The sequence below is a fragment of the Loxodonta africana genome, chromosome 6 (genome assembly GCF_030014295.1).
Source record: "Loxodonta africana isolate mLoxAfr1 chromosome 6, mLoxAfr1.hap2, whole genome shotgun sequence".
NCBI classification, from domain to species: domain Eukaryota; kingdom Metazoa; phylum Chordata; class Mammalia; order Proboscidea; family Elephantidae; genus Loxodonta; species Loxodonta africana.
This window is the reverse complement of record NC_087347.1, coordinates 118085516-118112049: the sequence shown is the minus strand read 5'-3', so window position 1 is coordinate 118112049 and position 26534 is coordinate 118085516. Positions and strand designations below refer to the sequence as shown.

The window sequence follows — 26534 nt, the reverse complement described above, 5'->3', positions numbered from 1 at the left end:
TTCTCCACTAAAAGAAAACAAGCGTGGCTTGAAAAAAATGGCTGACTTTCAGGGCCTGAACAGGGAAAGCACAAGATGAGCTGTGCCAGAAAGTAAGGCAATGCTATAAGAATGATGGGGCTGCATGAAAAGGAAACAAGAGGCACTCTGAATGGCAGCCACTGGCCAAACCTGAGAAAAGTTAAGTGTCAAAATTAATGATACTAAGGGATTACAGCCCATAGAACGAGAAACCATGAGTTCAGGAATGAATGAATGAGATGGGAAAGCTCTTCCTTACAGTAAAACGAGAACTAAAAACACAGAAGGGATGGTGAAATTTGCAAAACACCATTTGGTAACTACCACAGTAATAACTATTTTAGGCAAGAATCAGCAATGGATGCTAAAACTTGTGGTTGACGAGAAACAGGATAATTACTAGTCCGACAGCATCTTCCCATAAGATTCTTATTAAATAGAAACCAAAAGACAGTAACTATAGTAACTTTATAGCAGAGAAACCTGGCAGACACATCTTTAACCAAGCGGTCGAAGTTCATCTACGGGGCAAATCACATCATATGTCCACTGCCAACAACTCACTGCAAAGGATCCAACATCACCTCTGTGGCATTACTGCCAAAAGGGCATAATCTGAAGCTAATCGTGAGGAACGCTCTACAAAATAAATGGCCTGCACCCTTCAAAAATGTTAAGGACATGAAAGTCAAAAACTACTCATTATTCCAGATTGAAGTGGCATAACTAAGTGAGACATGCAACCCTGGACTGGATCCAGAACAAGGGAAAAACCTTTTTTTCCTTTTGCTGTAAAAGACATTAGTGGGACTGCTGGTAGATTTGAATTAGATCTATAGCTAGATAAAGGCATTGTATGAAGGTTGATTTCATGATAATTATAACGTGTTGAAAGGACACGCTAAAACATATATGGGTAATGGGGTGTATTGCAACTCGCTATCAAATAGTTTAGAAAAAAATTTTGTATGTATATGTGTATATACAAGTATTCATATAAATAAAATGATAAAGCAAATGTAATAAAATGTTAATATTTGGGGAATCTAGGTGAACAGTATATGAGAATTCCTTTTACTAGTTTTGTAACTTTTCTGGAAGTATGAAATTATTTCAAAATAAAATGATTTAAAAAATTACATCTCATAAAAAAATATGGTTGTATACCAATTCTCACTGCAGCATTATATACAATAGCCAAAAGGTGGAAACAACCCAAGTGTCCATCAGCGGATGAATGGATGAACAAAATGTGGTATATTCAGCCATGAAGAGAAATGAAGTTCTGGTACGTGATACAACATGGATGAATCTTAAAAACATTATGCTAAGTGAAATAAGCCGGAAACAAAAAAGACAATATTGTATGACCCCACTTACATGATATATCCAGACATATCCAGAATATGCAAACACATAAAGACTTTATTAGTGGTTAACAGAGGCTAGGAGGAAGATGGAATGGGAAGGTTCTATTCGGAGTGATTAAAAACTTTTGGAAATATATAGTGGTCACAGCTATACAATACGATAAATATAACGAATGTTACTGAGTTCTACAATTAAAAATGGTTAAAATGGCAAATTTTTGTTATATATATATATATATATATTAGTTATATATTTACCAAATTGAAAAAATATATAAATGGCTTACTTGAAAAAAAAGAAGCTATTTTGTTGTCATTAAAAATTACAGATTTAAATACAGAATAAAGTCAGATATAGTATATAAAGGTGTACCTTAGGAAGAGCTATAAAAGTGAAGACATGTTATGAAGAGCTATAAAAACGATTATTAAATAAAATGAAAGGGAAGTGGCAGAGTCTTCCAGCACACAGTTTTTACTAAATCATTATTTATGTCAGCACAGAGTTGGTATCACTGATGGGAAAAATTCTTCATTTTTTATTTAAAAATGTACAAGAAGATTAAAAATGCGTTAAATAGTTTTTACTTTATTAAAATACCATACTAAAAAACACACATTTTTGTTTTCATTTCATGTTATCTGGAATGAATCATTAACAATTAGAGAATTACTTAGTATATCCACAACCAGACTATTAAGACAATCAACTTACTTCAACTTCATAAGTCTTCTAATAAAAATTGAGAAAACCAAAAACGTAAAATAAAAAATTGAAAAAACGACACAAGCTATGTTCACATAATCAACGTGATCAGTATGACTCTCAGCACAGAGAACTGGAAAGTGCACTGGTAAAACTCATTGACTTTTTTTAGGTAGGTGAACGAATTGGTTGGGACTGGGGCGGGGGGGTGGATCAGAAACAAAAGGTCAATATTATAAAAACACATTACATGAACAGATTGATTAAAAGTAGAAGTCATGCCAGTACAGAGACAGAGGCGCAACAATATTTCACTTTTCATCCAAAAAATATACCTTTTAACTGGAATGAGTCATTAAAAACTAAACCACTACTTAACATATCTACAACCAAACTATTAAGACAATCAATTTACTTCAACACTTAGTTCTAATAAAAACTGAAAAATGTGTAATGTGCATTAGGCTCACGTAATAAAGGACTAAGTTTATTTAAAATAAAGTTTAGATGCTGAAAACAGTTGTCATGCGATTTCTCAATACGCAGCAAACTCTAGACTGATATTCTTTACTTTTAAGTAATTCTGAATGACTGTGGTAGTTTTAGGTGGAGCCCTCATTTTTTGGTAATTTTCCAAGTTGAAACAAGTGTATTTTATTTAGCAACTTATCCTCTGTATCAATGGTTTGCTTCAACATTCTACATTTAACAAGGATAAAACATAAAATTTGCTAAAAATTTGTCTCATAAATATAGCAAGACATTTGAGAATTTAAAATTAAGAACTCTGATTTTTTGACAGCAAGCCCGAAGGTCCAGGACATGTCACAGAACGGCCACCTGGACGAACCGCTGTTTGCCCTCACAATGGGAGAAGGCGTGCTTAGCCAAAAAAACAACAGCATCTCTCCCGACTCTGCTTTCTCCTGCTTTCGTGATATTTATAATTTAGGAGATTCACAGAGAATATTATCTCTGGAGTACTGCAAAGAATCTAGTATATACAAGTTATCTGTGAGAGAGGTATCAAAAAAAATCTGACAGCTGTAACTAAGACAATTTTCCAGAAATGCAGACAATGGAGGACTCAATTCTCAAGAACACCATGGACATGGATCTACAACCACTTTTCATTAGAGTACTTGATAGGTAAGAAAGTAAGTATAAACACTGGCAAATATTCACCAGCCCTACTACAATAAACAAGGCACCCTCAACCTTCCCACCAATAATTGAGAAAACCAACCTTCAATCTACCACCACTCAATTCTTCACTTAATTTCAGCCTGGCATCTACAGTTCTTTTCAAATCTCTCTGCAAGCGACGTCCAAAATCCCTGAACATGGTTGAGCCTCCAGAGAGGACAATATTCTGTATTAGTGGAGAAGAAAAAAATAAGTATGACCTTTACTTAAAAAAGAAGAATAAATTTTAAATACTTAGTACTGAAATTCTATTATATCCTTTAAAAAAAGGTGTTTTTTTTAACTTAATATTTTAACAATGGATAGTAAGGTAAGTTTTTTTAAAAGTATGACCTTGAATAACAATTGGATTCTAACTACTGACCTTGTAGAGAGGACGTCTGACATCAATAGGACAATTCTGAATTACTTCATCTACAACTTCTGAGATAGGCTGTGTGAAGTCAGGATTAGCAAACTGAAAAACAAGTTGGGTATAAGATAGAGATTGGATCACTACTGACTTAAACATCACAACAAATTTAACAATGTTTTCAGTTCACAAAGACTTTTAGAAGCTATCAATTCTAGTCTCTGATTCAAATTAAAGAAAAATAAGGTTTCAGAAAAAATTAAAATGATGATATATACCATTCTGTAACCATCACAAGAGGCAAAAAATGTAAAGCCACACAAATACTATGAGTTGGCAAAAGTCTGGGTACATGGGAACTCTTGTACACTGCTGGTGAGAGTATATATAGACATAATCACTTTGGAGAGCAATCTGGCAATATCTGATAAAGTTAAAATGCGCACACCATTCACTTCACTTCTTAAAACTCAAGGGAACTCACACATGTGCACTGAGTTTCATAAAAGCGTATTCACTGCAGCCTTGTTTGTAAAAGCAAAAATAACACCTAAGTCTAATTAATAAGGGATGAAATAAATGTTACATAGCCATATGATGATATGTCACATAGTAACAGTTAAAACAATCTCTAAGTAGTTGACACTTGGAAGCAAAACTCATTTTTTAAAACACTAACTTCAAAAAAATGCATTTATGTACATTTTAAAAAACAATGTGTTTTATGGATACACGTACATGTAAAAATATGAACCATATATACACCAAATTCAGGACGGCAGTTATCTCAGGAGATCGATGAAGAATGAATGAAAAGAAGTAGAGAAAGGAAATTTTATTTCTTAAAAAAAAAAAATCCTTAATATGATAAATACTAATGTGTTTATTTGGGGTAGTAAATGTATGTGTTATAAAGCATGCTTCTCAGAAATTTTTTTCAAAACAGACTGGCTACACAGGCAGATGAGAGATAAAAAAAATTGTTTGACAATAAAAATCACAATGGAAATGGAAATATGAGGTTGAAAATAAATTTTAAAAACTTGATTTAATGGCCAACACTACTATACACAAAAAAGAAGCTTTATTCACAGAGAATACAAAATACTTAGGGAAGGCTTGCTTTCTTCTCCTTCATTTATTTTTATATGCATGCCTATGAGCTCTCCTAAACCATACTGTATATTTTCTGAGAAACTACATAACATAAAAACATGAACAAGTTTTCAAACGCTATCTATATCTTCAGTGTTCAACACTGGAAAGTTCAGATGCTCACACTTTTTTAATCTAACCCAAACAAAAAACAGTGAATCCTTCAAATGATACGGGAGCCGGGACACAGGAGTGTCTAAAATTATGGGGGGGGGGGATCCTAAAATGTTTTCCGCTCACTTGGGCAGTGACACAATTCATACAATACAAAAAACAGGTCTATTCTGGGAAAACATGGTGAACTGACCACACATTTCTAATTGTGCTCTCTTCCAAAGCTCTACTAAATGAAGAGTAAAGAAAACCTTTTTTAAAAGGCATAATTCCAAAAATGTGGAGAGAAGAGGAAGAAACATTAACAAAATTTGTTTAACTGGAATCTGGAAAGCAGATGGACAAGACTTTGTAGATCCTCCAAAACACTTAATAAGTCATCAGTAGGGAAAGCCAAGAACTAAGCTTTTTCATATCACAAATCCTCACCACCACCCCACCCCCACCTCAAAGACTTGATTATGCCACTGGCGTAGCTGTTAAGAGCTATGGCTGCTAACCAAAAGGTCAGCAGTTCAAATGCGCCAGGCACTCCTTGGAAACCATACAGGGCAGTTCTACTCTGTCCTATAGGGTTGCTATGTGTCAGAACCGACTCAATGGCAACAGCTTTGGTTTGGTTTTTGGTCACTCTGAAATTGAGGTAGAAGGCGGACAGGGAGGAAGGCTGGTTCAAAATCTGTCTGAAAAGCTGCTGAAGTCCCAGATCCCCTCCAAAAAAAGCAAACAACTGCTTCCTCCCCACCCCAGGAGAAAACTGGTAAATCTGTTTTCTAAAGAGAATAAAACAGAGAGTTCTAGGACTCGTCTATATAGCTGAAAAGTATTAAAAGCAGGGGAATTTTTGGTGAAGGTAATTCCGCCTGCTGCTCAAACACATGCCAGCCCTCTTTCCCTATTTGGCTTCCAGCCTTTATCCTTCCAGGCAGTAGTCTTCTCTGGGAACTGGACTGCCTGTAAAAGACCTAAAAAATTTCTCCAAAGAAAAGGCCATGGTCAATAAGCCCCACTCACAAAACTCAGATTTCCAATTAGGTTTTTAGTGTGTCCCTCTTAAAGTGGACCTGCAAGAATTATCAGATAGCTGAGAGTGTCTAGCACAAAAACATACGGATCAAAACAAAGAGAAAACTCAATTTGGAAAAAAGACTGCAGGAAGAAGAAAAGTTAAAAAAAAGAAAAAACCATGATTAATATTCTCAAAGACTTTGGCGGTGCCTCAAAAAGTTAAACACAGCATTACCATATAACCCAGGAATTCCACTCCTAGGAATACACCTAAAAAAACTGAAAGAAAAAACTCAAACAGACACTTCTACACCAAAGTTCACTGTATCAGTGCTCATAACTGTCAACAGGTGGAAACAACCCAAGTGTCCACCAACAGGTGAATGGACGATAAAATGCGGTACACACATACAATGAAATATCATTCCACTATAAAAAGGGATGAAGGTCTAACACAGGTACAACCTGGATGAACCCTGAAAACATTACGCTAAATCAAGTAAGCCAGGCACAAAAGGACAAATATATGATCCCACTTATATGAAAGATAAAGAATAAACAAATGCACAGACATAAAGTAGATCACAGTTACCAGAGAGGTTACTGGGAGGACGGGGACTGGGAAGTTATTCCTCAACTGGTACAGAGTTCCTGTCTGGGGTGATGGAAAAGTTTTGAAAATCAATACTAGTGGTGATGTTTTTACAACACTGTGAGTGTGATCAGTACCACTGGATTATACACTTACAAATGGTTAAAATGGAAAATTTTGTTATGTATATCTCACCACAAAAAAGAAATACACACACAGATACACCCTCAGAGAGCCATTAAGATATACAATCTTGAAATAAGCACAAAGTAGCATTAAAAAAAAAAAAAAAGGAATATTCAAAAGCAAGGATGGGTGAAGCTCTTGAAAATTAAGTATATTTTACCAGAAATTTAAAAAAAAAGCAATAAAAGGTTTAGAAGATAAAGTTGAATAAATCACCTGTACATTAAAACAAAAAGACAAAGAGAAATGATGACAGGAAAGTAGGCTAATATAAAAAGTCCAGTATCCCAAAAACAGGAGATTCAGAAAGACAGAACAGAGAAAATAATGAGGAAGTCATCAATTAAATAACTTAATAGTATTTTCCTAGAAAAACATGAGTTTCCAGATTCAAAGTGCCCACCACAACGGGTGAAAATAGAGCCCCATGAGGACACATCAAAAACTTTCAGAATGTTAGTGACAAAGAGGGGATCCTACAAGAATCTGGAGAGGGGGAAAAAAAGGTCTATACGTGGTGTAAGAATCAGAATATTTTTAATCTTGAGTTATAAAACTGAAAGGTAGAAAGCATTTCAGCAATGGCTTCAAGATGCTCAAGTAAAATGACTTCTAATCTAGAATTCTATACTCAAACTATCAAACAACTGTAAGGATAAAAATGAATACATTTTCAGACATGCAGGATCTTAAAAATTTTCATCCCCGTGCATCCTTTATCAGGAGCCCTATTGGTAGATGATTTCCACCAAAATACACAAGTGAAGAGGAAGACATGAGATACAGGAAAGAAGGACCCAACACAGGAGAGAAGCAAAGGATATCCCCAGAATGATGGTGAAAATACAGAACACTATATTAAGCGCAGAAGGAAACAGGCTCACACTGGAGCATATCAAAGAGGTTCTAGAAGATTAAATTGATGAAAAAATTCTATTCATGGGAATATCTTGAAAGAAAATTTATACAACTGATGGAAAGAGTCTGAAGGTGAATTAATGATAATTATTTAAAGACTAAACAAACTACTTATTAATGACTCCATGGAAAACCAAGTATAAAAGAGGAAAAGACTTCAAGGTTAACTATGTGGCTCAGATGTGAATAAAATTTTCTGGTCACAAAAATACAAGCACTGAACTTTTACTTAATTGAAATTACAATGTAACTACTAGAATGATATGAACTACGTGTGATGGAGCAGTAAGAATAGAAAAGGCAATCCTCCTCTTCAATAGCCAGAATCGACGGAAAATGACTAAAACCAAAAAAACCTGAAGTTGCAAGTATATCACTTAGCATAATGTTTTCAAGGTTATACTGCAATATAACCAAGCAATTTAGAACAATGAAGGCAATTACCAAAAGAATGAACTAAAGAGTTTGAAGTGATTACCTCTAGGAGTGGAAAATAGGGGGAGAAATATGGAGGGCACTCCAGGATTTTGTCAGAACTTGTATAAGTAGGGCTTTTTAAACTGTGCACATACACAGCAATTTTTAATAACCTTAAAAAGGGGAAAGAAATAACAGATTTCTCATAGAATAAACATTTCAGCTTCAGAGCAATTGTCCCTTAACTCAATGACCTTTAATCCACTTCTACTTCAGCCACTCACTGGTGTAACAACGCGAGAGGAAAATTTGCTCTGACTTCCAAATTACATGTGACTCTCCACCGTTCTGAATCCCCACTAAAATGACAGGAAGGGAATTAAAAATGAAAAGGAAAATGTCCAAGGACAAAAAGAGGAGACAGGCAAACAATAAAGTATTTCACTGTCTAGGAGAAAAAAATGGAATGTTACATCCTAAGTGCTACCAGAGGGGCATATTGTAAGTGAATCAATTCACTCTGTAGAACCTTCAAGAAGTAACAGGAACTGAAGGGGTAAGAAATCACACAAGGAAAGGTAAAACTGAGTTTTAAAAAAAGAAATCCTTAAAATTTTCTGTATGGAATAATGAGATCCCCAGGTTCACTTCCTGACTTTGTACAAGTAGGCAATTAATTCCAACTTCAATGAATAGACGAAAGAATGACCAGAAAAAAAAGCGAATTAAGAAACAAGGCAGAAGTTTAGGAAGAGCTATACTTTATGTGAAAAAGAAGTAGTCACATTACACCACTAGCCTCAGCAGTGAACTAGCATCACAGGTGTAATACCATAAATACTATAATACCATTGATTTACTCAGTAACTATAACCTAACACATGGACTGGCTGGGGGGAAACTGGGTCTAGAAACATTCAGCTAACCTAAAATAATGTTAGTAAATAAACTACTAATGTTGATATGTCAGAAAACAGCAATGTGACCACAGTATATAGAATCAGAAACCTGGAGATGACAGAAGAGCAATAATAGCTAAAGGAGCTGAGAGAGGTTGCTCTTGAAACACAAAGGGGGTGAAAAGCTGCAGCTTTTCTTCTAAGTCTGTCAGTTTCATCTGACATTCAAAACCATGTGCATATATTTTTTAATTAATTTTTATTTCTTAAAATACTTAACAAAGAAAATATGCCCTCTAAAATCTTAAAATAAAACTCCAGTATACCAGTCTAACCATAATTCCTTATTCTTCTGGGGTTCATTCCTTTGTTCCCAATTTATAATTACATCCCAATTCATCATAATCTCCAGTCCCTGCCTATCTTTCCACCTCTATTCAGCCTTCTGGATTTGTTGTCTCCCCAGCCCCACCCCAGCTAATGCTGCAACACTTCAAACCTCTGCCTTGTCAAAACCCTCAGCTCCTTCCCCACAGCGTCTGGACACTACTGAACAACTAAAAATTGGGGTACCTAACCTATTTTTAACCTTAGTGGATGAATGACACCTCAGCATAAAGAAAACAAAAATCCTCACAGCTGGACCAACAAGCAACAACATGATAAATGGAGAGATGACTGATGTTGTCAAGGATTTCATTTTACCTAGATCCACAACCGGCACCCATGGAAGTAGCAGTCAAGAAATCATACAATGTTGGGCATATATGCTGCAAAACACCTCTTTAAAGCATTAAAAAGCAAAGATGTCATTTTGAGAACTAAGGTGTGCCTGACTCAAGCCATGGTATTTTCAATCACCTTATAGGCATGCGAAAGCTGGACAATGAACAAAGAAGACTGAGGAAGAATTGACGCCTTTGAATTATGGTGTTGCCAAAGAATACTGGGTATATCATGGACTGCCAGAAGAATGAACAAATCTGTTTTGGAAGAAGTATAGCCAGAATGCTCCTTAGAAGTGAGGATGGCAGACTGTGTCTCGTGTCCCTTAGACATGTTATCAGGAGGGACCAGTCCCTGAGAAAGACATTATGCTTGGTAAAGTAGAGGATCAGCAAAAAAGAAGCCCCTCAAAAAGGTGGACTGATACAATGGCTGCAAGGATGGGCTGGAGCAGAGCAACGATTTTGACGATGGTGCAGAATAGGACGGTGTTTCATTCTGTTGTACACAGGGTTGCTATGAGTCACAACTGATTCAACGGCACCTAACAACAATAACCTCAGTGGTGCCTCAATGCTATTAATATCCATTCCTTAGTCACTTTCTCAATCCTTTCAATAGTGATTATAAAATGCACTATCCTCTCCAAGCCCTCCACTTTATGTTCAATCCTCCCAACACATCAGTTTGATTTTACTTCATGGAAAAAATTAAAACTGTGAACTATGACAATTAAATTCCACAACTGTCTACTTCCTTGCCCATCCTTCCCCAACTCCACATTTTCCTGCACCATACTTAACACCTTACTTCCTGTCACTGAAGTAACCCCTCTTAAAAACAAGTCTTATTATTGTAACTGACTTACTATTTCCCAGTAGCCACCACACTTTTCTTTCATAGTTACCTCTGAGAATGCTCAAACTATTTCCAATCCTTCACCTCTCACTGATTCAACATGCTGCCTCTATCATATCATTCCACTGAAATTGCTAGGATGGGTGCTAAAAACTCATGAGTACTTCCCAGTTTTCCTCTATTACCTCAAGACAGCAACTGGCATTATTTAACCTCAACTCCTTGAAACATTCGCTTCTCTCAATTTTATGACCACAATTCCTTGATTTGGCTTCTACCCCTCTGTATCCTTCAATATTCTTTGTAGATTCCTCTTACTTTGCCTATTCCTTAAGTGTTAGTCTTTGCTAAGGCCTCATTTTTCATCTTCTTCCTGCTCTACGTCCTCTCCTCTGTTCATTTCTTCCTTTGCCACATATATGGTGATGACATCACATCTGTGCTCACTCCAGGACACACAACTCATTTCGAACTGTTTTAAAAATGCAAAATAAACTCATCTCCTGTTTCTACTTTACCTACTCCTCCCATTCAAAATTCTTAATTTCAGTATCTAGTTGAAGTTACAAACCTAGGATCATCAAAGAACCTTCATATTCTTACTCCTCTCGCATCTAAGCAATCACTAAGTCCTGTTGGTTCTATTCTTTTCTTTCTTTCATTACCACCTTTTTCATTCTCATTGACCTACTTTAGATATTATTTTTTTCATCTGGAAAACTGAAATAAACTCACCTGTCTCCAAAACAATTCACATCTCTGTATCAATGGATTCAACCTAATGCTGCCAGAGTGATCTAATACTGTACATGAATCTAAGTATGTTACTTCCATGCTGAAGATTTCTGAATGACTATGTAATCCAGCAAACTCCCTTGCATAGTATATTAAGTCCTTCCTGATCATGATCCCTCATGTTCATGAACACCTATGCAGATCCATTACCTACTATTCCCTCACTTTATATTTTTATTATCCAGCTCTCTCATGTCCCAGACTTCTGCCCAATTTACCTCCTTTGCCAGAAATACACTCTCCTACCTTACCTGCTGGCAAATCCCCATTCATCCTTTAAGTCTCGGTTCAATCATTATCTCCTCTAAGAGATTTCCCTGGTTCTCCCAAGCCTACTTAGATGCTCTTTATTGCTATTCCCTCACCAAATACATTAAATTCATTAAAACCACCTATATCTGTCTATATATCCATTTCTTATTCTTTGAGCTCCATAAGAGCAAAAATATTATTTCATTTTTGAATATCTAATGTTTTAACTGATACTATGAAAACAGTATCTACTTAACATTTTGTTAACGCTAAGCGGTATTAAAAAACAATTGTTCTCAAAATTCGAGCTCATGAAAATAGACCACTGGCGAATGTTTTGCTGTGTATATTCTCAACAACAACAAAACAAAGAAACTAAAAGAAAACTATATGGAGCACAGTTCTACTCTGACACACATGGGGTCACCATGAGCTGGGGTCAACTTGATGACAACTTGTTTTTTCCTCTTCCCACCATGTTAACCTGTTTTAACAAAGGCAGTTTTCTCTTGAAAAATATGACTCTGTGGTTAAATGAGTCCCTTTATATGGCCTTTTGCCTTGGTTCTCTGGAAAAACAGCTTGAAAAAGTTTTTCCCTAGGGCAGTTACCTTTGCCCTACTTTTCTACCCCAGAGGCTTTGTTACTTTTTTCCATGTGACTGACATTTTCTAGGTAAGCTATAAACAACCTGAGGTTTGATACTTTTTGCCTGGCCCTGGGCTGCAGTCTGTATTGTGATTGGCCTATTTTACACACCTTGCAGGGATTGGTCAATATACTTATGCAAAGGAAGTGTCTGTGGCCTACTGAGAGGAGATTGGCCAGTTTGTTGCCATGGTGGGAGGGCCACGCCTTAAAACTGACCAGGAGTTTCCTTATAAACATGGTCGACCCTACAGAGGAAGCAGACTAAGAACAAAGAAGCAGGAAAGGAAAAAAAGACAAAGAGAGGAAAGAAGAGAGAAGCAGCAGAGAGAGAGGAGGCAAGGAACCTCCTAAAAGAGCTGTAACATGGGTCAAGAGCTATAACACTGGAAACCATGAGAGATCTGGAAGGGGCCCTGCAGCATAGCTGGTGGTGACACCTACAACCTGCTGCTAGGAATGCAGCTAAGAGAGCTGAACAGAGCTGCTACACTGGCTGTGAAGCGGGCCAGTCAGCAAGGGAGAGGCCAACAACAGGGAGGTCGAAGGCATGGCTGGGGGTGGGTGGGATGTACATGGCCAAGAGGAGGGCTGTCTGGAGTGGGCCAAGAGGTACCTGTCCTGATGGGGCTGAGAGGAGTCTTGCCCTGAGGGGACACGGGGGCTGAGAGGAGGCCTGCACAGCTGAAAGAGGGTGTGCACAGCCGAGAAGAGCTGAGAGAGCTGTCCTGAACTAAAGAAGGGAAGCCTTACAGACTTTGCCTACATGCCTCCTGATCCTGAGTTGTAGTCTGTTACTTCCTTATTAAACCACTTAACTGTAAGAGTAAGTATGGTCTGTGAGTTCTGTGTGGCCAGTGCAGCAAATTATCGAACCCAGCAGAGAAGTAAAGAGTGCCACGGGGAAGACAGCTGGTGTCAAAATTGGCAAAAAGGTTGGAGAGTGGAGGTATGTTTGACCTCATAGGAATCAGCTTTGTCCTGATGATAACTCTCATCATTCCCCCTTGTGAATTTAGGTATGTTCTGATGCTATGACCACGATTTCACAGACTCACTTTCAAAACAATTCTAATTCAAGAAAACTTACCTCTGGATGAAAAAAGATCTCAGGTCCCAAGAATCTTTCATAACCAACATCAATAGAAAATTCTTTCTTTGAGATAGCATTGATTCCAGTATATTGTTTAATCCACTTTGATCCATCTGTGTCATACTTGTTAAATTCTTTTACTAAATCTGGGCAGACATAACTATAGCGCTCCTAGAAAAACAAAGAAACAAAAGTAATTTTTTCCTCTTGTTTTAGGGGAAGTAAAAAAGGATTAAATATATTCAATAATCTAGAATCAAATGAAAAAATATCTACAGAATATAAATTCAAGAAATTAAGGTGAAGCACAATTTTATGTCAGGATATTATCATTATATGTGTAGTATAAATAAAAAGCTCATCTTATACACATAATTTCTGACTTCATACATCAACAGAGTAAGATCTGAGAGACTAAAATAGCTGATTTCTACTTTTTAAATATTGTTTCATGGAAACATTCATTAATGTCATCCAACATTTTATACTGTTTTAGTAAATAATGAAAGTTATATTTTAGAGAGGGAAAAGTATAAAACACACACAGACCTGAAGAATAAATAACAGTACAATCACACAAATTAATACAGACCCTTAATCCCTATCTGGAACAAAATTAATTAAGGTCTAAATAAATGAGTAATGAAAAAGGCTAAAAACATAAAAGATTCTATTTCATATTTTGTATTTGGTCATATGTACTAAGTAAAAGTTTTCACCAAAAATGCAATTCAAAATGTTACAGGTTATAACATTCTATTTGCAATTTATAAACTCCTGAGTACTAGCCTCATTTTAAAAAAACAAAAACACATTCCACAGATTTTTATGCATCAAGATAAATGCAAATATTATTACTAATTATCAAAAGAGCAGTAATAGTGACAAATGAAGGGTGGTTTGATTATGCTATATTAGGTCTTCTTTCTCCAAACGCTGGAAACTACAATTACATGGAAATGATGATCCTTAAAAGACATTAATTCAAATTAAGTATCAGTGATCACTGGAATAGATTTAAATGTCTCTTTTTTCTTTTTAACTTCACAGCTACCCCAAGGGTACTGAAAACAGCAGTCTTCATATTTTTTACATATTTAATTTTTACTCCACCAACTTGGGGTGCATTCTTGCAGCCATTTAGATCATTTCTTTATACTACCTAGGTAGTAGTTGACTTATTTTCTCTCCTTATCTTTGAAGAGTGATATAAAACTAAAAATCTACAAAGGGAAGCAAATAAATGAAGATATTCTCTGCCATGGCAGTTTTGCTTTTTTATATTCAAAACATATGTGAGAAATCCACTGCAATTTGTTAATACGTCAGCAAATGATAAATTTCAAAAGCAATGCTAAGCATTTTGATAGACTGCATGAAGCATTTATGTAATAGATTTATATAGGAGACTACTAAAATATCTTATATAGCATTCACATTTTTCTCCTATTTAACACATTGCTTGACTCTGTAGTAAAATAATTATATATTTTTACTAAAGGGGATAATCACAAATGTGTGTATAAAAGTCATCTGGTGTAAATGTTTTTATATGTTAGCTCTTTAAAATGTGAAATGAGGAGGGAATAAGCATAAGATGTTCTCCAATCATTTACATGCAAGAAATGTAGAAAAAAAAATTATATAACTAAGAATAATGATTTGTAACTAGCTAACAGAAGACACATTTTAAGCATTTTTCTTCCACTTAAGAACATTTCAGTATGTGACTTTTTTTTTATGTGTTATGTTATGTGACTTTAATTTTTAACTGAATTACACTTCCATCACTATTTTTTACCTTTACTGCCTTAGCAGTTTCCAGGGATTGTTCTGGAGGGATTCCTACTTCTCGGTCTCTCAACAGCTGCTGAATAAAATATGTTATATCTCGTCCTGCGATTGGAATGTGCTTAATACAGCTGCCAATCACATATCCTTCCGCCTAGACCAAAAAAAAAAAGAACCAAATTTATTTTCACTATTTTGAAAATTAATACAGCCTAAAAAAATGATTAAAGACCAATTTTTCAGATTAATGTAGGAATTACCCTATGAGAATTCTTCTAGACTTTATTCCTCAACTGTATTCCTCACACTTATCAATTTATAATACTGTACCAAAATTATGAACAATGGCCAGCAACTTAGATTTATTCTCTCACTGACAAGAGCTTATAACCATGAGTGAAATGACTAAACAAAATACACATAGCGAATTCGAAAAGATATGTATCAGATAGCTAACTCTGTATCGGATACACTATTATATTTAAATATATTATAATTTCAGTAAAAAGTTGATAATGCATTGTAGGAATATGATCAAAAGACTACAAAGGGGAAATTACCATAGCAGGCATCCATTTTACAAGCCTGAAGCAGTCCATGCACCATCATGACATCAAATAATTAAATGCCATAGAACTGGTTAACAGATTTATTAAAACAGATCAGAAGTACAACAAATAATGTAGCAAAATTAAATTTCACCAACAAAAAATATTAGGAATGTCCTCATCTGGCCATGCTATGCCATTACAGATTGAGATATACCCTGCTGCCTTAAAGAGAAAACTGACAGACAAGGGGCACCAAGTGGAATCCTCAGAAGGGTACTGCCTCAATAGTGGGGACAAACTAATCCTAAAGGCTGGTTTAAAAAAAAAAAACAGATTGCTCAAGTCGATTCTGACTCACAGCAAACCTATAGGACAGAGGAGAACTGCCCCATAGGGTTTCCAAGGAGCACCTGGTGGATTCAAACTACTAGCAGTTGTAGTTCTTAACCACTATGCCACCAGGGTTTCCTAAAGGCTGGTAAACGTGCTTAATCACATTTAGAAAGAGTCCTTTTAAGGATGAAACTGATTCCTAGTAACTTAACTATGTCCCAGGGAAAAGGCCTAAGACATTTAAAGGACTCCAAAAATCCAAGACCCAACAATGTAAACATAAGGTATCCAAAAAAAAAATTATCAAGCCTGCAAGGAAACAGGAAAATACAACCCCTGATCAGGAGAAAAATTAATCAGTAGAGAAGACATAAATTTCAAAGATGACAGAATTACCAGACAAGGATATTAAAACTGCTACTATAAATATAGTCCATGGTCAAAAAGGTCAACAAAAACATGAGAGAAAGGGAAGAAATAAAAAGTCCCAAATATGACTTCTAGAGAGAAAAATACAGTATCTATAATAAAATTACACCAGATGAGACAGTAGGTTACACAATTAAAAAAAAAAAAAATTAGTGAACTTGAAGACACAGAAAAAGAAACTACCCAAAATTATAAAAGAAAAAAAAAACACAAAAACTCTTTGCCATTGAGTTGATTCAGAGTTGGTCATAGTGACCCTATGGGACAGAGTAGAGCTGCCCCATAGGGTTTCCAAGGCTGTAATCTTTATGGTAGCAGACTGCCACCATCTTTCTCCCAAGGAGTGACTGTGGGTTGCAACCACTGGCCTTTCAGTTTAATTAACTGTTGCACCACCAGGGCTCTTCTCCAAAATGATACAAAGAGGAAAAAAGACGGGGGGGGGGGGGGAGGTGGGTGGGTGTGTGTATGTATATATATATATACATGAACAGAGCATCAGTGAACTATGACATGACCTCAAGCAGCCAAATATACATGTCAATGGAGCCCTCAAAGAAAGACAGGAGGGGTAGAAAAAACATTTGAAGAAATAATGGACAAAAACTTTCCAGAGCTGCAGAAAATCACAAATTCAGAAAGCAAAGATGCTCAATGAACCCCAAGGGAAAGAAACAAAGAAAATCAATTTAGGTACTGTTATGGATTGGATTGTGTCCCCCAAAAATACATGTTGTAAATCCTAACCCTATAACCTGTGATTACAATTCCATTCGGGAATGGGTTTTCTTTGTCATGTTAATAAGGCAGTATCAGTGTAGAGTGTATGTTAAATAGATCTCTTCTGAGATATAAAAAGAACAGGCCGAGCGAGCAAGCAAGCAAGCAGAGATGGGGGAAGATAAGACTTCAGGACACATGAAGATCACCAAGGAACCAAGGAGAAGCAGCTAAAAAAGACAAGGAAATTCCCCCAGAGCCAAAAGACAAAGAAAGTCTTCCCCAAGAGCCAGCGCCCTAGCCTTCTAAACTGTGAGAAAATAAATTTCCGTTTGTTAAAACCACCACTAGTGGTATTTATCTTACAGCAGTACTACATTACTAAGACAGAATTTGGTGCCAGAGTGGGGTGCTACTCCAACAAATGCTTAAAATGAGGAAGTGGTTTTGCAATTGGGTAATGAGTAGAATCTATAAGAATTCTGATGTGCTTCATAGCAGGCCCTAGACTGCCTTGAAAGGACTGTTGGTAGAATTATGGATGTCAAAGGCAATTCTGGTGACAGCTCAGAAAGAAGTGATGAGAACTATACAGTCTCTGTCATCTTGGAGAATACATATGGCACCTTAAACAGAAATGTTCCTAAAACTGTGAACATTAAATGTGCTTCTGGTAAGGCTTTAAAAGGAAATGATGAACATGTGACTGGGCAACGGAGGAAGGGCAGTGCTTTTTATGCAGTGGAAAGACTTGTCTGAATTATGTTCAAATGTTTGGTAGAATTTGTAAAACTGATGGCCTTGAATATTTGGCTGAGGAGATTTCTAAGCAAGATTTTGAAGGGCAGCATGATCTCTCCTTGCCCCTTACAGCAGAATGCTGGAGGGAAGAGATGGACTTAAAAAAATGAAGCCAGAAGTTAAAGATTTGAAAAATTCTTTTGTACAAACTAAGGACTAAAACTCTCACCAGGGACTTGATGACTCAAATTTTTTGTTAAAGAGATTAATGGATCTAACCAACTACCACAGCAGAAAATTCATCAGCTTAGCCTGAAGGGGAAAGGAAGGAAAGGGTGAAAGAAAGGAAAGCTGTCTGCCTCTCAGAATTCTACAGGTAAGAAACAGGCCAAAGGAGCTACATCCGTTGTCCTCCAAAAAAGGGACCATGCCTGAAGCAGCTCGGAGATCAGCAGAACTGTTGGAAGGAACACTGGAAGCAGGTTTTCAAGGGTGGAGCCATGACCTCCTAGGTTTCAAAGAGTGGAGCCAGAGTCTACTAGGTTTCAAAAGGTGGAGCCATAGTGTCCTACGTTTCAGAGTCAGATCCCTCTCTGGAGTGTCGGGTTGCCATTCAGGTGGGCCAAGACAATGCAGCTACCCAAAGCTGAGGAGACAAGGCTGCCATGCCCATAACCCAAGAGATGGGGTCACTACCTGTTAAGGACTGAACTGTGTCCCCCCGGAATGTGTCAACTTGACTAGGCCATGATTCTCAGTATTGTGTGGCTGTCCACCAATTTGTTATCTGATGTAATATTCCTATGTGTTGTAAATCCTAACCTCTATGATGCTAATGAGGCAGGATTAGAAGCAGTAATGTTAACGAAGCAGGCACAAACTACAGGATTAGGTGGTATTTTGAGTCAATCTCCTTTGAGATATAAAAGAAAGAAGTAGGCAGAAAGGATAAGGACCTTACACTACCAAGAAACACCAGGTGCAGAGAATGCCCTTTGGACACGGGGTCCCTGTGCTGAGAAGCTCCTAGACCAGGGGAAGATAGATGACAAGAACCTTCCCTCAGGACTGACAGAGAGAGAAAGCCTTCTCCTGGAGCTGGTGCCTGAATTCAGACTTTTAGCCTCCTAAACTGTGAGAGGATAAATTCACTTGTGGTATTTCTATTACAGCAGCACTAGATAACTAAGACACTACCCAAAGCTGAGGGGAAAGGGCTACCACACCCAAGGGGCGGGAGAATGGATCCTACCAAAGTTGAGGAAGTAACGTCAACATTCAGGTAGACTAGGACACTGGACCCCACGCAAAACCAAAGGGGCAAGATTTCCATACCAGTGGGCCTGGGAGGTGGGGACTCCACCCAGGGCCAAGGGGCCTACACCCAGAATCCAGAGAACATGGCTAACACCCAAAGTCTGGAGGGCAAGGCCATTGTCCAGATGGTTTCAGAGAAGAGAGGAATATTTTCAATCCTTGAGAGCTAATGTAATTTGTTCTGCTAGGTTTTGGACTTGCTTGGTACCCATTATCCCTTCTTTCCCTCCAATTTTTCCCATTTGTAATGGAAATGTCTGTCTTGTACCTGTTTCACCATTGTACTTTGCAAGCTGACAACTTGTATTCTAGATTTCACAGGTTCACAGATGAAGAGGAATTTTGCCCCAGAACGGAATACACCTCAAGTCTCACCCATATTTAATTTAGATGATTCAGGAGATGATTATTTTGGACTTGGAGTTGATTTAAGACTTTGGGATGGTGTAATGGGGTGAATGCGTTTTGTATGTGGGAACGACATGAATTCTATGGGGCCAAATCAAATTACTCAAAACCGGTGAACCACAAATAAAGAGAAAATTTTGAAGGAAGCAAGATAAGAAACAAAGAATGACAAACATAAGAATGACAGCAGGCTTTTTGTCAGAAACAATGTAAGCAAAAGATAGCATAGAGTGACATCTTTAAGACACTAAAAGGGGGAAAAAAGAAGTCAACCTGTAATTCTCTACCAAGCAAGGTATAATTCAAAAATGAAGGAAAAATAAAGATTCTTTCAAAGGATGTGCAAAATTTGATAGAATTCATAGCCAGAAAAACAGCACTACAATAAATATTAAAGGACATCATTCAGGCAGAATGAAAATGACATTAGAGCAAAGAGCAAATGGTATGTAGGTAAATATGAAAGAATTTTATGTTTTTTTTTTAAATCTCTTTTAAAGATAACTGCCTACTTACAATGAAACTAATTAATAACGTATTATGGGGTTTAAAATATGTAGAAGCAAAATGAATGGCAAATAGCATAAAAACTAGATGGGGGAACACGAAAAGTACACTGTTCTATAGTTCTTATTCATAAACTGGTAGAGTATTATTTGAAGTTAGATGGTGATAAGTTAAAAATATCTACTGCAGGGCTTTGAATCAGTTCAGCCTGGTTCAATCATGGTTGAGGACGCAACACCAGAACAGACCCAAATTTTTTAAACTTTTAAAATTCGGGTGAAGCAGAACAATAACTAGAATGGAAAAATTAAGAGTCACAGCCCTGCAAGAAACTTAATCCTCCTCTTAGAAAACAAAGGCAGCATATGCATTGCGTAGCAAACAAATCTCTTGCTTGTGGGATTCTGAGCAGTTGGAAACAGTGATCCTGGCTCAAAGAAGCGGCCGACCGCGCCACTTTGATTGGGTGTTGTACATTCAAATAATTCAATAGTACATTCAAATAATTCAATAATCCAATCTCCCACATCAGGCCTCTGAAAGGGCTCACCACAGCTCTTCCCAGTCTTCTATTCCAGGGCTTCAATCTGTAATTTTTTCTGTTCCGCTGGTTATCGTTTTGGTTTACCCAAATTTTAAAAATCCAGGTCTGTTCTAGTTTTGCTTTGTTAGCCATGACTTAACCAGTTCAAACTGGTTGAAAGCTCTGGATTACTATGAACCCTAGAGCGACCAATACCAAAAAAACAAACAACAAAGACATATAGCATAGCTGATAAGTCAATAAAGAAGATAAAATACAATCATAAAAATACTCCATTGATACAAAAGAAGGCAAGAAAGGAGAGAAAAGAGAACAAAGACTAAGAATACCCATTCTTAATATCCTCGCTAAAAGTCATTCTTTTTCATGTTGATAACTTCTATTTGCCAATTACCTATTCTAATATGAACCATGAAGATACTGATCTCACTGTTTAATTGTACAGATGTTAAGAAAAGACTGGGGTCAGGCTGAACCAAGTTCAAGTCCCAGTCCCATTATCCATTATCTGGTGACATTAGGCAAATCACATGTCTGCATTTTATAAACGAGGAAACTGAGGAGGATCTGAAAGTACAGTAACTGTAGATCATACATTGGTTCTAAGACTTAAATGAGAAGACACTATACTTCATTAAACCCCAAATACTATTATTTGGTGTACCACTAATAAAGAAAACTATGTTGCCAATTAAACTGTAAAAAGCCATCAAATGTTGGACACACCCTAATTTCCAGGATCTTAAATACAACCCCTCAATGGATAAATGAAATATGATACATTCATATAATGGAATATTAGGCCATAAAAAGAAATGAAGTACTGATACAGGCTACGACATGGATGAATCTTGAAAACACTATGCTAAGTGAAAGAAGCCAGTCACAAAAGATCACATACTATATAATTCCATTTATATGAAATGTCCAGAATAGGCAAATCTATAGAGATAGCAGATTAGTGATTGGCAGGGGCTGAAAGGATTTGGGGGATACAGAGTAACTGTTAATGGATACAGGGCTTCTTTTTAGAGTGATGATAAAATTGATTGTGGTGATGGGTACACACTGTAAATGTAAAAAACAATGAACTGTTGTACACCCTAAATGGGTGGACTGTATGGTATGTGAATTCTATCTCAATAAAACTGTTATTAAAAAAATGCCAGTTACTACTAATACTATTAAGACATCAGGAGGGTGGAGGAAGAGCAAGATTCTAATCCAAAGGTAGTCACTCTGAAGATGTAATCCACTGCTTGATGCATTAAAAAACAGATATGAGAATAATGAAAAAATAAAAGGTCAAAATAATTTTTCTTTAAATGGTATGCAATATAAAAATGATTTAAAAAGGTAAACCTCTATATATACCCATCTAATAATGAATGATCAGTATGAATTCTAGTAGTCATTCTGAATCTACTAAAGATCTACTAGATAAGATAAAAAACCTAACTTGTCATCAACAATTGGAAGCACAAAAGACTTCGCAGAAAAATGTCACCTGTGACAAATAATTCAATCTGATGAATTTGTTTCAGTATGCTTTACTAAACACAAACCATAAAGTATCAGCATAATCAGGGCTTTTTATTCAGTAAAATAAATCTCCAAGAGCCATTAAAGTTCATTTGCTTATAACTGCTACGTAGTTAACCTTTGTGCCCGTCTGAAATCTCCCGTTTATGAATAAGAAGGGCCATCAACTGGCTCACACACACTCAAACCAGAAAACAGATTCCACTGTCAAGATGCCATGATATATTTCCATTCCAGATACGGCAATTCATTATTTTTCTAATTGTTGTGCAAACCTACAGCAAAAGAAGCATTTTGGCATTTGTTTATAAAATCTTAATAATTTGGGCAAAATATAGCTATACAAACAAGGGGTTATATTACAGCAATTTTTTAAGGTATAGTATTTAAAGTTTTTTAAAAGTGGCATTAATTTGTGTAATTTAGCTTTGCCAGATGTATGTGATGTTCTATGCAGTAGTTTTAAAATATCCTTACCACAGGAATGACATGAGTGACACCATCTCCACTATCTATTACTGTACCAGTCAACGTCCGTTCTCCTACTTGTCTAGAGGTCCAGGACGCAGCTAAGGCAAGAACAGCCTTCAACAAAAAGAAATAAGACAGGCAAACAATAAAAACAAAGAATTAGAAAAAGTAGTTTACTGAAGTACTTTATTCAATTTCAAATGCAATTATCTGTGGAAAGAAAATACACAAAATTAATTTATATTATGCAATAAAATTGTCTATATCCTACATGTTTATTAAGAGAAACTTACAGGTTTGTATTTGATTTTAGTAGCTTATTTTTAAATTTTACGTATTTTAGTGAGAACCATTTTTCTCCTAAAACCGAAAGAAAAACATAGATGACTAACATGAAACAGTACAATACTAAGACTGCCAGGACTTAATCTATGTTTACATGGGCTGACCTGTCACAAACCAGAAAGTAAGATGAGATATGGCAGAGAAGTACATAATTACAGTAATTATTCAATTCATAAAAGGTTCTAACAATTATCACTCAATAATTTCGTATTTTCTAAATACAATATGCATTTAGGAATATGTAACAAGTTCTTCAACCACAGAAAAAGTCATTGTATAGCTTAAAAATTAAGAAATTAACATAGCTAATTCATTTTTAAGAACCCAGAGTTCTTATAATCTAAACCTCAAACAAGATACATCACTAACAATTAAAAACAGAGCTAAACCAGCTTTATTTTACCTATCTGCAACACAATAGCTGAAAGGGACCTAGAAAGATATCTAGGCCACCCTGCTATATTAACACAAGATCACACCATAATTAACGTAGGCTCAAAAAACTACACAGTATTTCTGAAGCTCTTACCATGAAAAATTCCATACTGATATTATAAAATGTAATGGTTAGACTTCACAGTGAGAGATTATCCTTCCTTTTTCGGTAAGTCCAAAACCCTCACTTTACAACCAGAAATTATCCTTTGGTCATTTTAAAAAGTCTTTTGTAAACAGCTAAGATCCCAAATTAGAATAGGTATGTATCAGCAAACCATGTTAAGAGTACTGAGCAACAAAACAAACAGAACAGACTACACGAGGACGTTAAGAGCACTCCGGATCACTAAATCACTGAGATACCAAGTTATGACTTCAGAAGAATGAAACGAAGCGCTCAGTACCATTGTTTTAAAGTAAGCTATATGTGACAATATCGTTAATTTTATACAGAGACAGGCCTCCTGTCTCTGTATAAAACGAATAGGTTTGTTATATTTAACATGAAGATAAGAAGACTCACAAATAAAAGATGAATTCCTCACAACACCTCACTTTATTCAGATTCTAAGAGCCTAAAACAGGCCTCCAACCCAAGCATACACTCCCTTCTATAAGGCACCCGATGTTCATACAATTTCTTATATATTCTCAGCAACAGAAAACTCAAAAGGCAGCTAAAGGCAGCTAATCAAATTTATGGACTGCACTGACCATTAAAAAATTCTTTGCTATCCTAAACCAAAATATTCCTCCCAGTAATTATCATTTATTGGTCCTATATACTGTGGCGTTATCTAAACTTAGTCTGATCTCAAAAAAATAAACATAGAGCTCAGCTTATATCACAGCTCACCACTTAACCTTGAACAAACTACCCTCAAATTTTAGTTTTCTGTCTCTGTAGAAAACGAAAATAAAAATACCTGTAATTAATAAGAATCATTAATTCATATGACTTATTGAGCACTTGTGATATGTCAGGTACCACATTTGCTATGGGATTAAAACAAGGAAGACGTGAGCTCTGACACTGAGAGGTGAGAAAGAACTTGTTTCATACAGATCTTTATATACCTTAAGTGCAATAAAATATTACAGGGATATATGATCGATGGTATATACAAGATACAGATATATCAAATATACTTGGTTTTTATGGGGGGAAAGGGCCACAATGAATGAGGATAAATGAGTATGTGTGTAACGTTCTTGGCACAAACATTCGATAAATATTAGTTCCCTTCTCTTTACCCTATGAAAGACCTCGAAATATCCAAAGACCATTAACTTATTTCCTTTAAAATTCTCCTTTTGCCGAATAAATACCTCCATTTCCCATAATATGGGTCCTAAATTACTGATTTAAGGCGAGAGCTATGATATCCTCTCAAGTTACGTTTAAAGACCTGGCAGAAAAAAGGGAAAAAATTATATATTTCAGGAGTAAATTAAGCTAGATCAAAATTTAAGAATCAAGCTTAAATAAATATGAACTTCCTTACCTGCACAGCAATGTACAAGCCTGGAACATTGAATGACTCAAACATTATTTCAGCAGTATATTCCCTGTTTTCTGGCGTATTCAGTGGAGGTTCGGTCTATTGAATTGAATAGGTAATATCACGTTATTTTGATAACTTTATAGGTAATTTTTAAATGAGGTGTAATTTATTTAAAACGTAATTAAAAGGCATTACACTTAAGAGATACAAAGACACACAGACCAAAGAAACTGAATTCTACTGAGAATTCAAACAGACCTACACATATAAGAAAACAATATGGTTATTCACATTTAAAAAGAAACCAAATCCTCGTAACACATTACCCATACAGATTAAACACTGAAAAGGAAAGGGTTACCAACACAACGTCCCAGGAAAGAAAGTCAAGAAAGAAAAGAAAGGTTACCGAGTCAATCTACTTTATAAATATGGTTTTATAAATGACAAATCTGCAGGCAAACACACCAATATTTGCTAGTGGGAGAATCCTCATTTATGGAATGATTTCAGCAGGACGTACTGGTCTGTCTAGGATTACGGCGAATAAGCCAAGATTCTACAGATTTATGGCATGGATTCCTGGGAAATGCTACTTAAGCCATGTGACTGTTCGAGTATAAAGTGGAGGTTTACACAGCTCTCTTGTGTGTAAATGATGTGACTGCACACATCACTTAGAAATTGCTGAAGTCAAATCTGGCCAGACATTTGCTAACAAGGCAAGAAAGGCCCTAGGGAACCGTGCTGGCAATCCTGTACTTCATGTTTTACCTATGCCTCATGATTATGCGACTCCTTTAAATTTTTAAAACTTGAAACTGGGGAAGATCTCTGATTCTTTTGACTCTAATTTAACAATCTGATCCTTTGGCTTATTTTAAATATTTAAATGTAAAAAGCAAAGGTTTTAAACTTTGCGAAATATAAAAGTGTTATCTTTTTGACCTTGAGATAAGGAATGATTCCTTAAAGAGCACAAATCATAAATGGAAAGATTGATTAAACTTTAATTAATTACAAATTAAATCATTTTTTAAATTTCCAAAGACATCATAAAGAAAAAACATAAAACCTAGTAGTAGATTTATCCCATACATAAAATCTTTAATAGCTGAACTACATCTTTCCATACATAAAGTATTTAATAGCTAATCTACTATTTAGAAAAGTTTTGGAACACTGTTCAAGAGTTTAGAGGTAATTTAGTGATGTATACATACAAAATGAAGCAAGCTAAAAAACCAAGGCATTTAAATTAAAAACTCCAGGCAAAACAAAAATTTTACCTAAAATAAAACATAATCAGGGAACCTCATAAAGGAAAATGCACAAGTAGCTAATAACCAAATCAATCCAAACCCATTGCCGTTGAGTCGATTCTGACTCACAGTGACCCTATAGGACAGAGCGGGACTACCCATAGGATTTCCAAGGTTGCTATGAGTAAGAATCGACTTGACAAAAGTGGGTTTGGGTAATCTTTATGGGAGCAGACTGTCACACAGTTCTCTCGCAAACTGGTGGGTTTGAGCAGTTGACCTTTAGGTTAGCAGCCGGGTACTTTAGTCACTGT

General features: G+C 36.1%; 1 protein-coding gene across 1 annotated transcript in view; it reads right to left on the bottom strand.

Moving 5' to 3' along the window:
• ACTR3 (actin related protein 3) overlaps positions 1-26534 on the bottom strand; it is an 83402-nt gene that overhangs the window by 7016 nt on the left and 49852 nt on the right. Inside the window, exons 5-10 of the mRNA XM_064287277.1 lie at positions 24959-25054; positions 22677-22784; positions 15118-15261; positions 13314-13487; positions 3668-3760; positions 3344-3469 (exon numbers count right to left, since the gene is read on the bottom strand). Of these exons, the coding sequence (XP_064143347.1) occupies positions 3344-3469; positions 3668-3760; positions 13314-13487; positions 15118-15261; positions 22677-22784; positions 24959-25054 (741 nt within the window). The remainder of the gene's footprint in view (positions 1-3343; positions 3470-3667; positions 3761-13313; positions 13488-15117; positions 15262-22676; positions 22785-24958; positions 25055-26534) is intronic.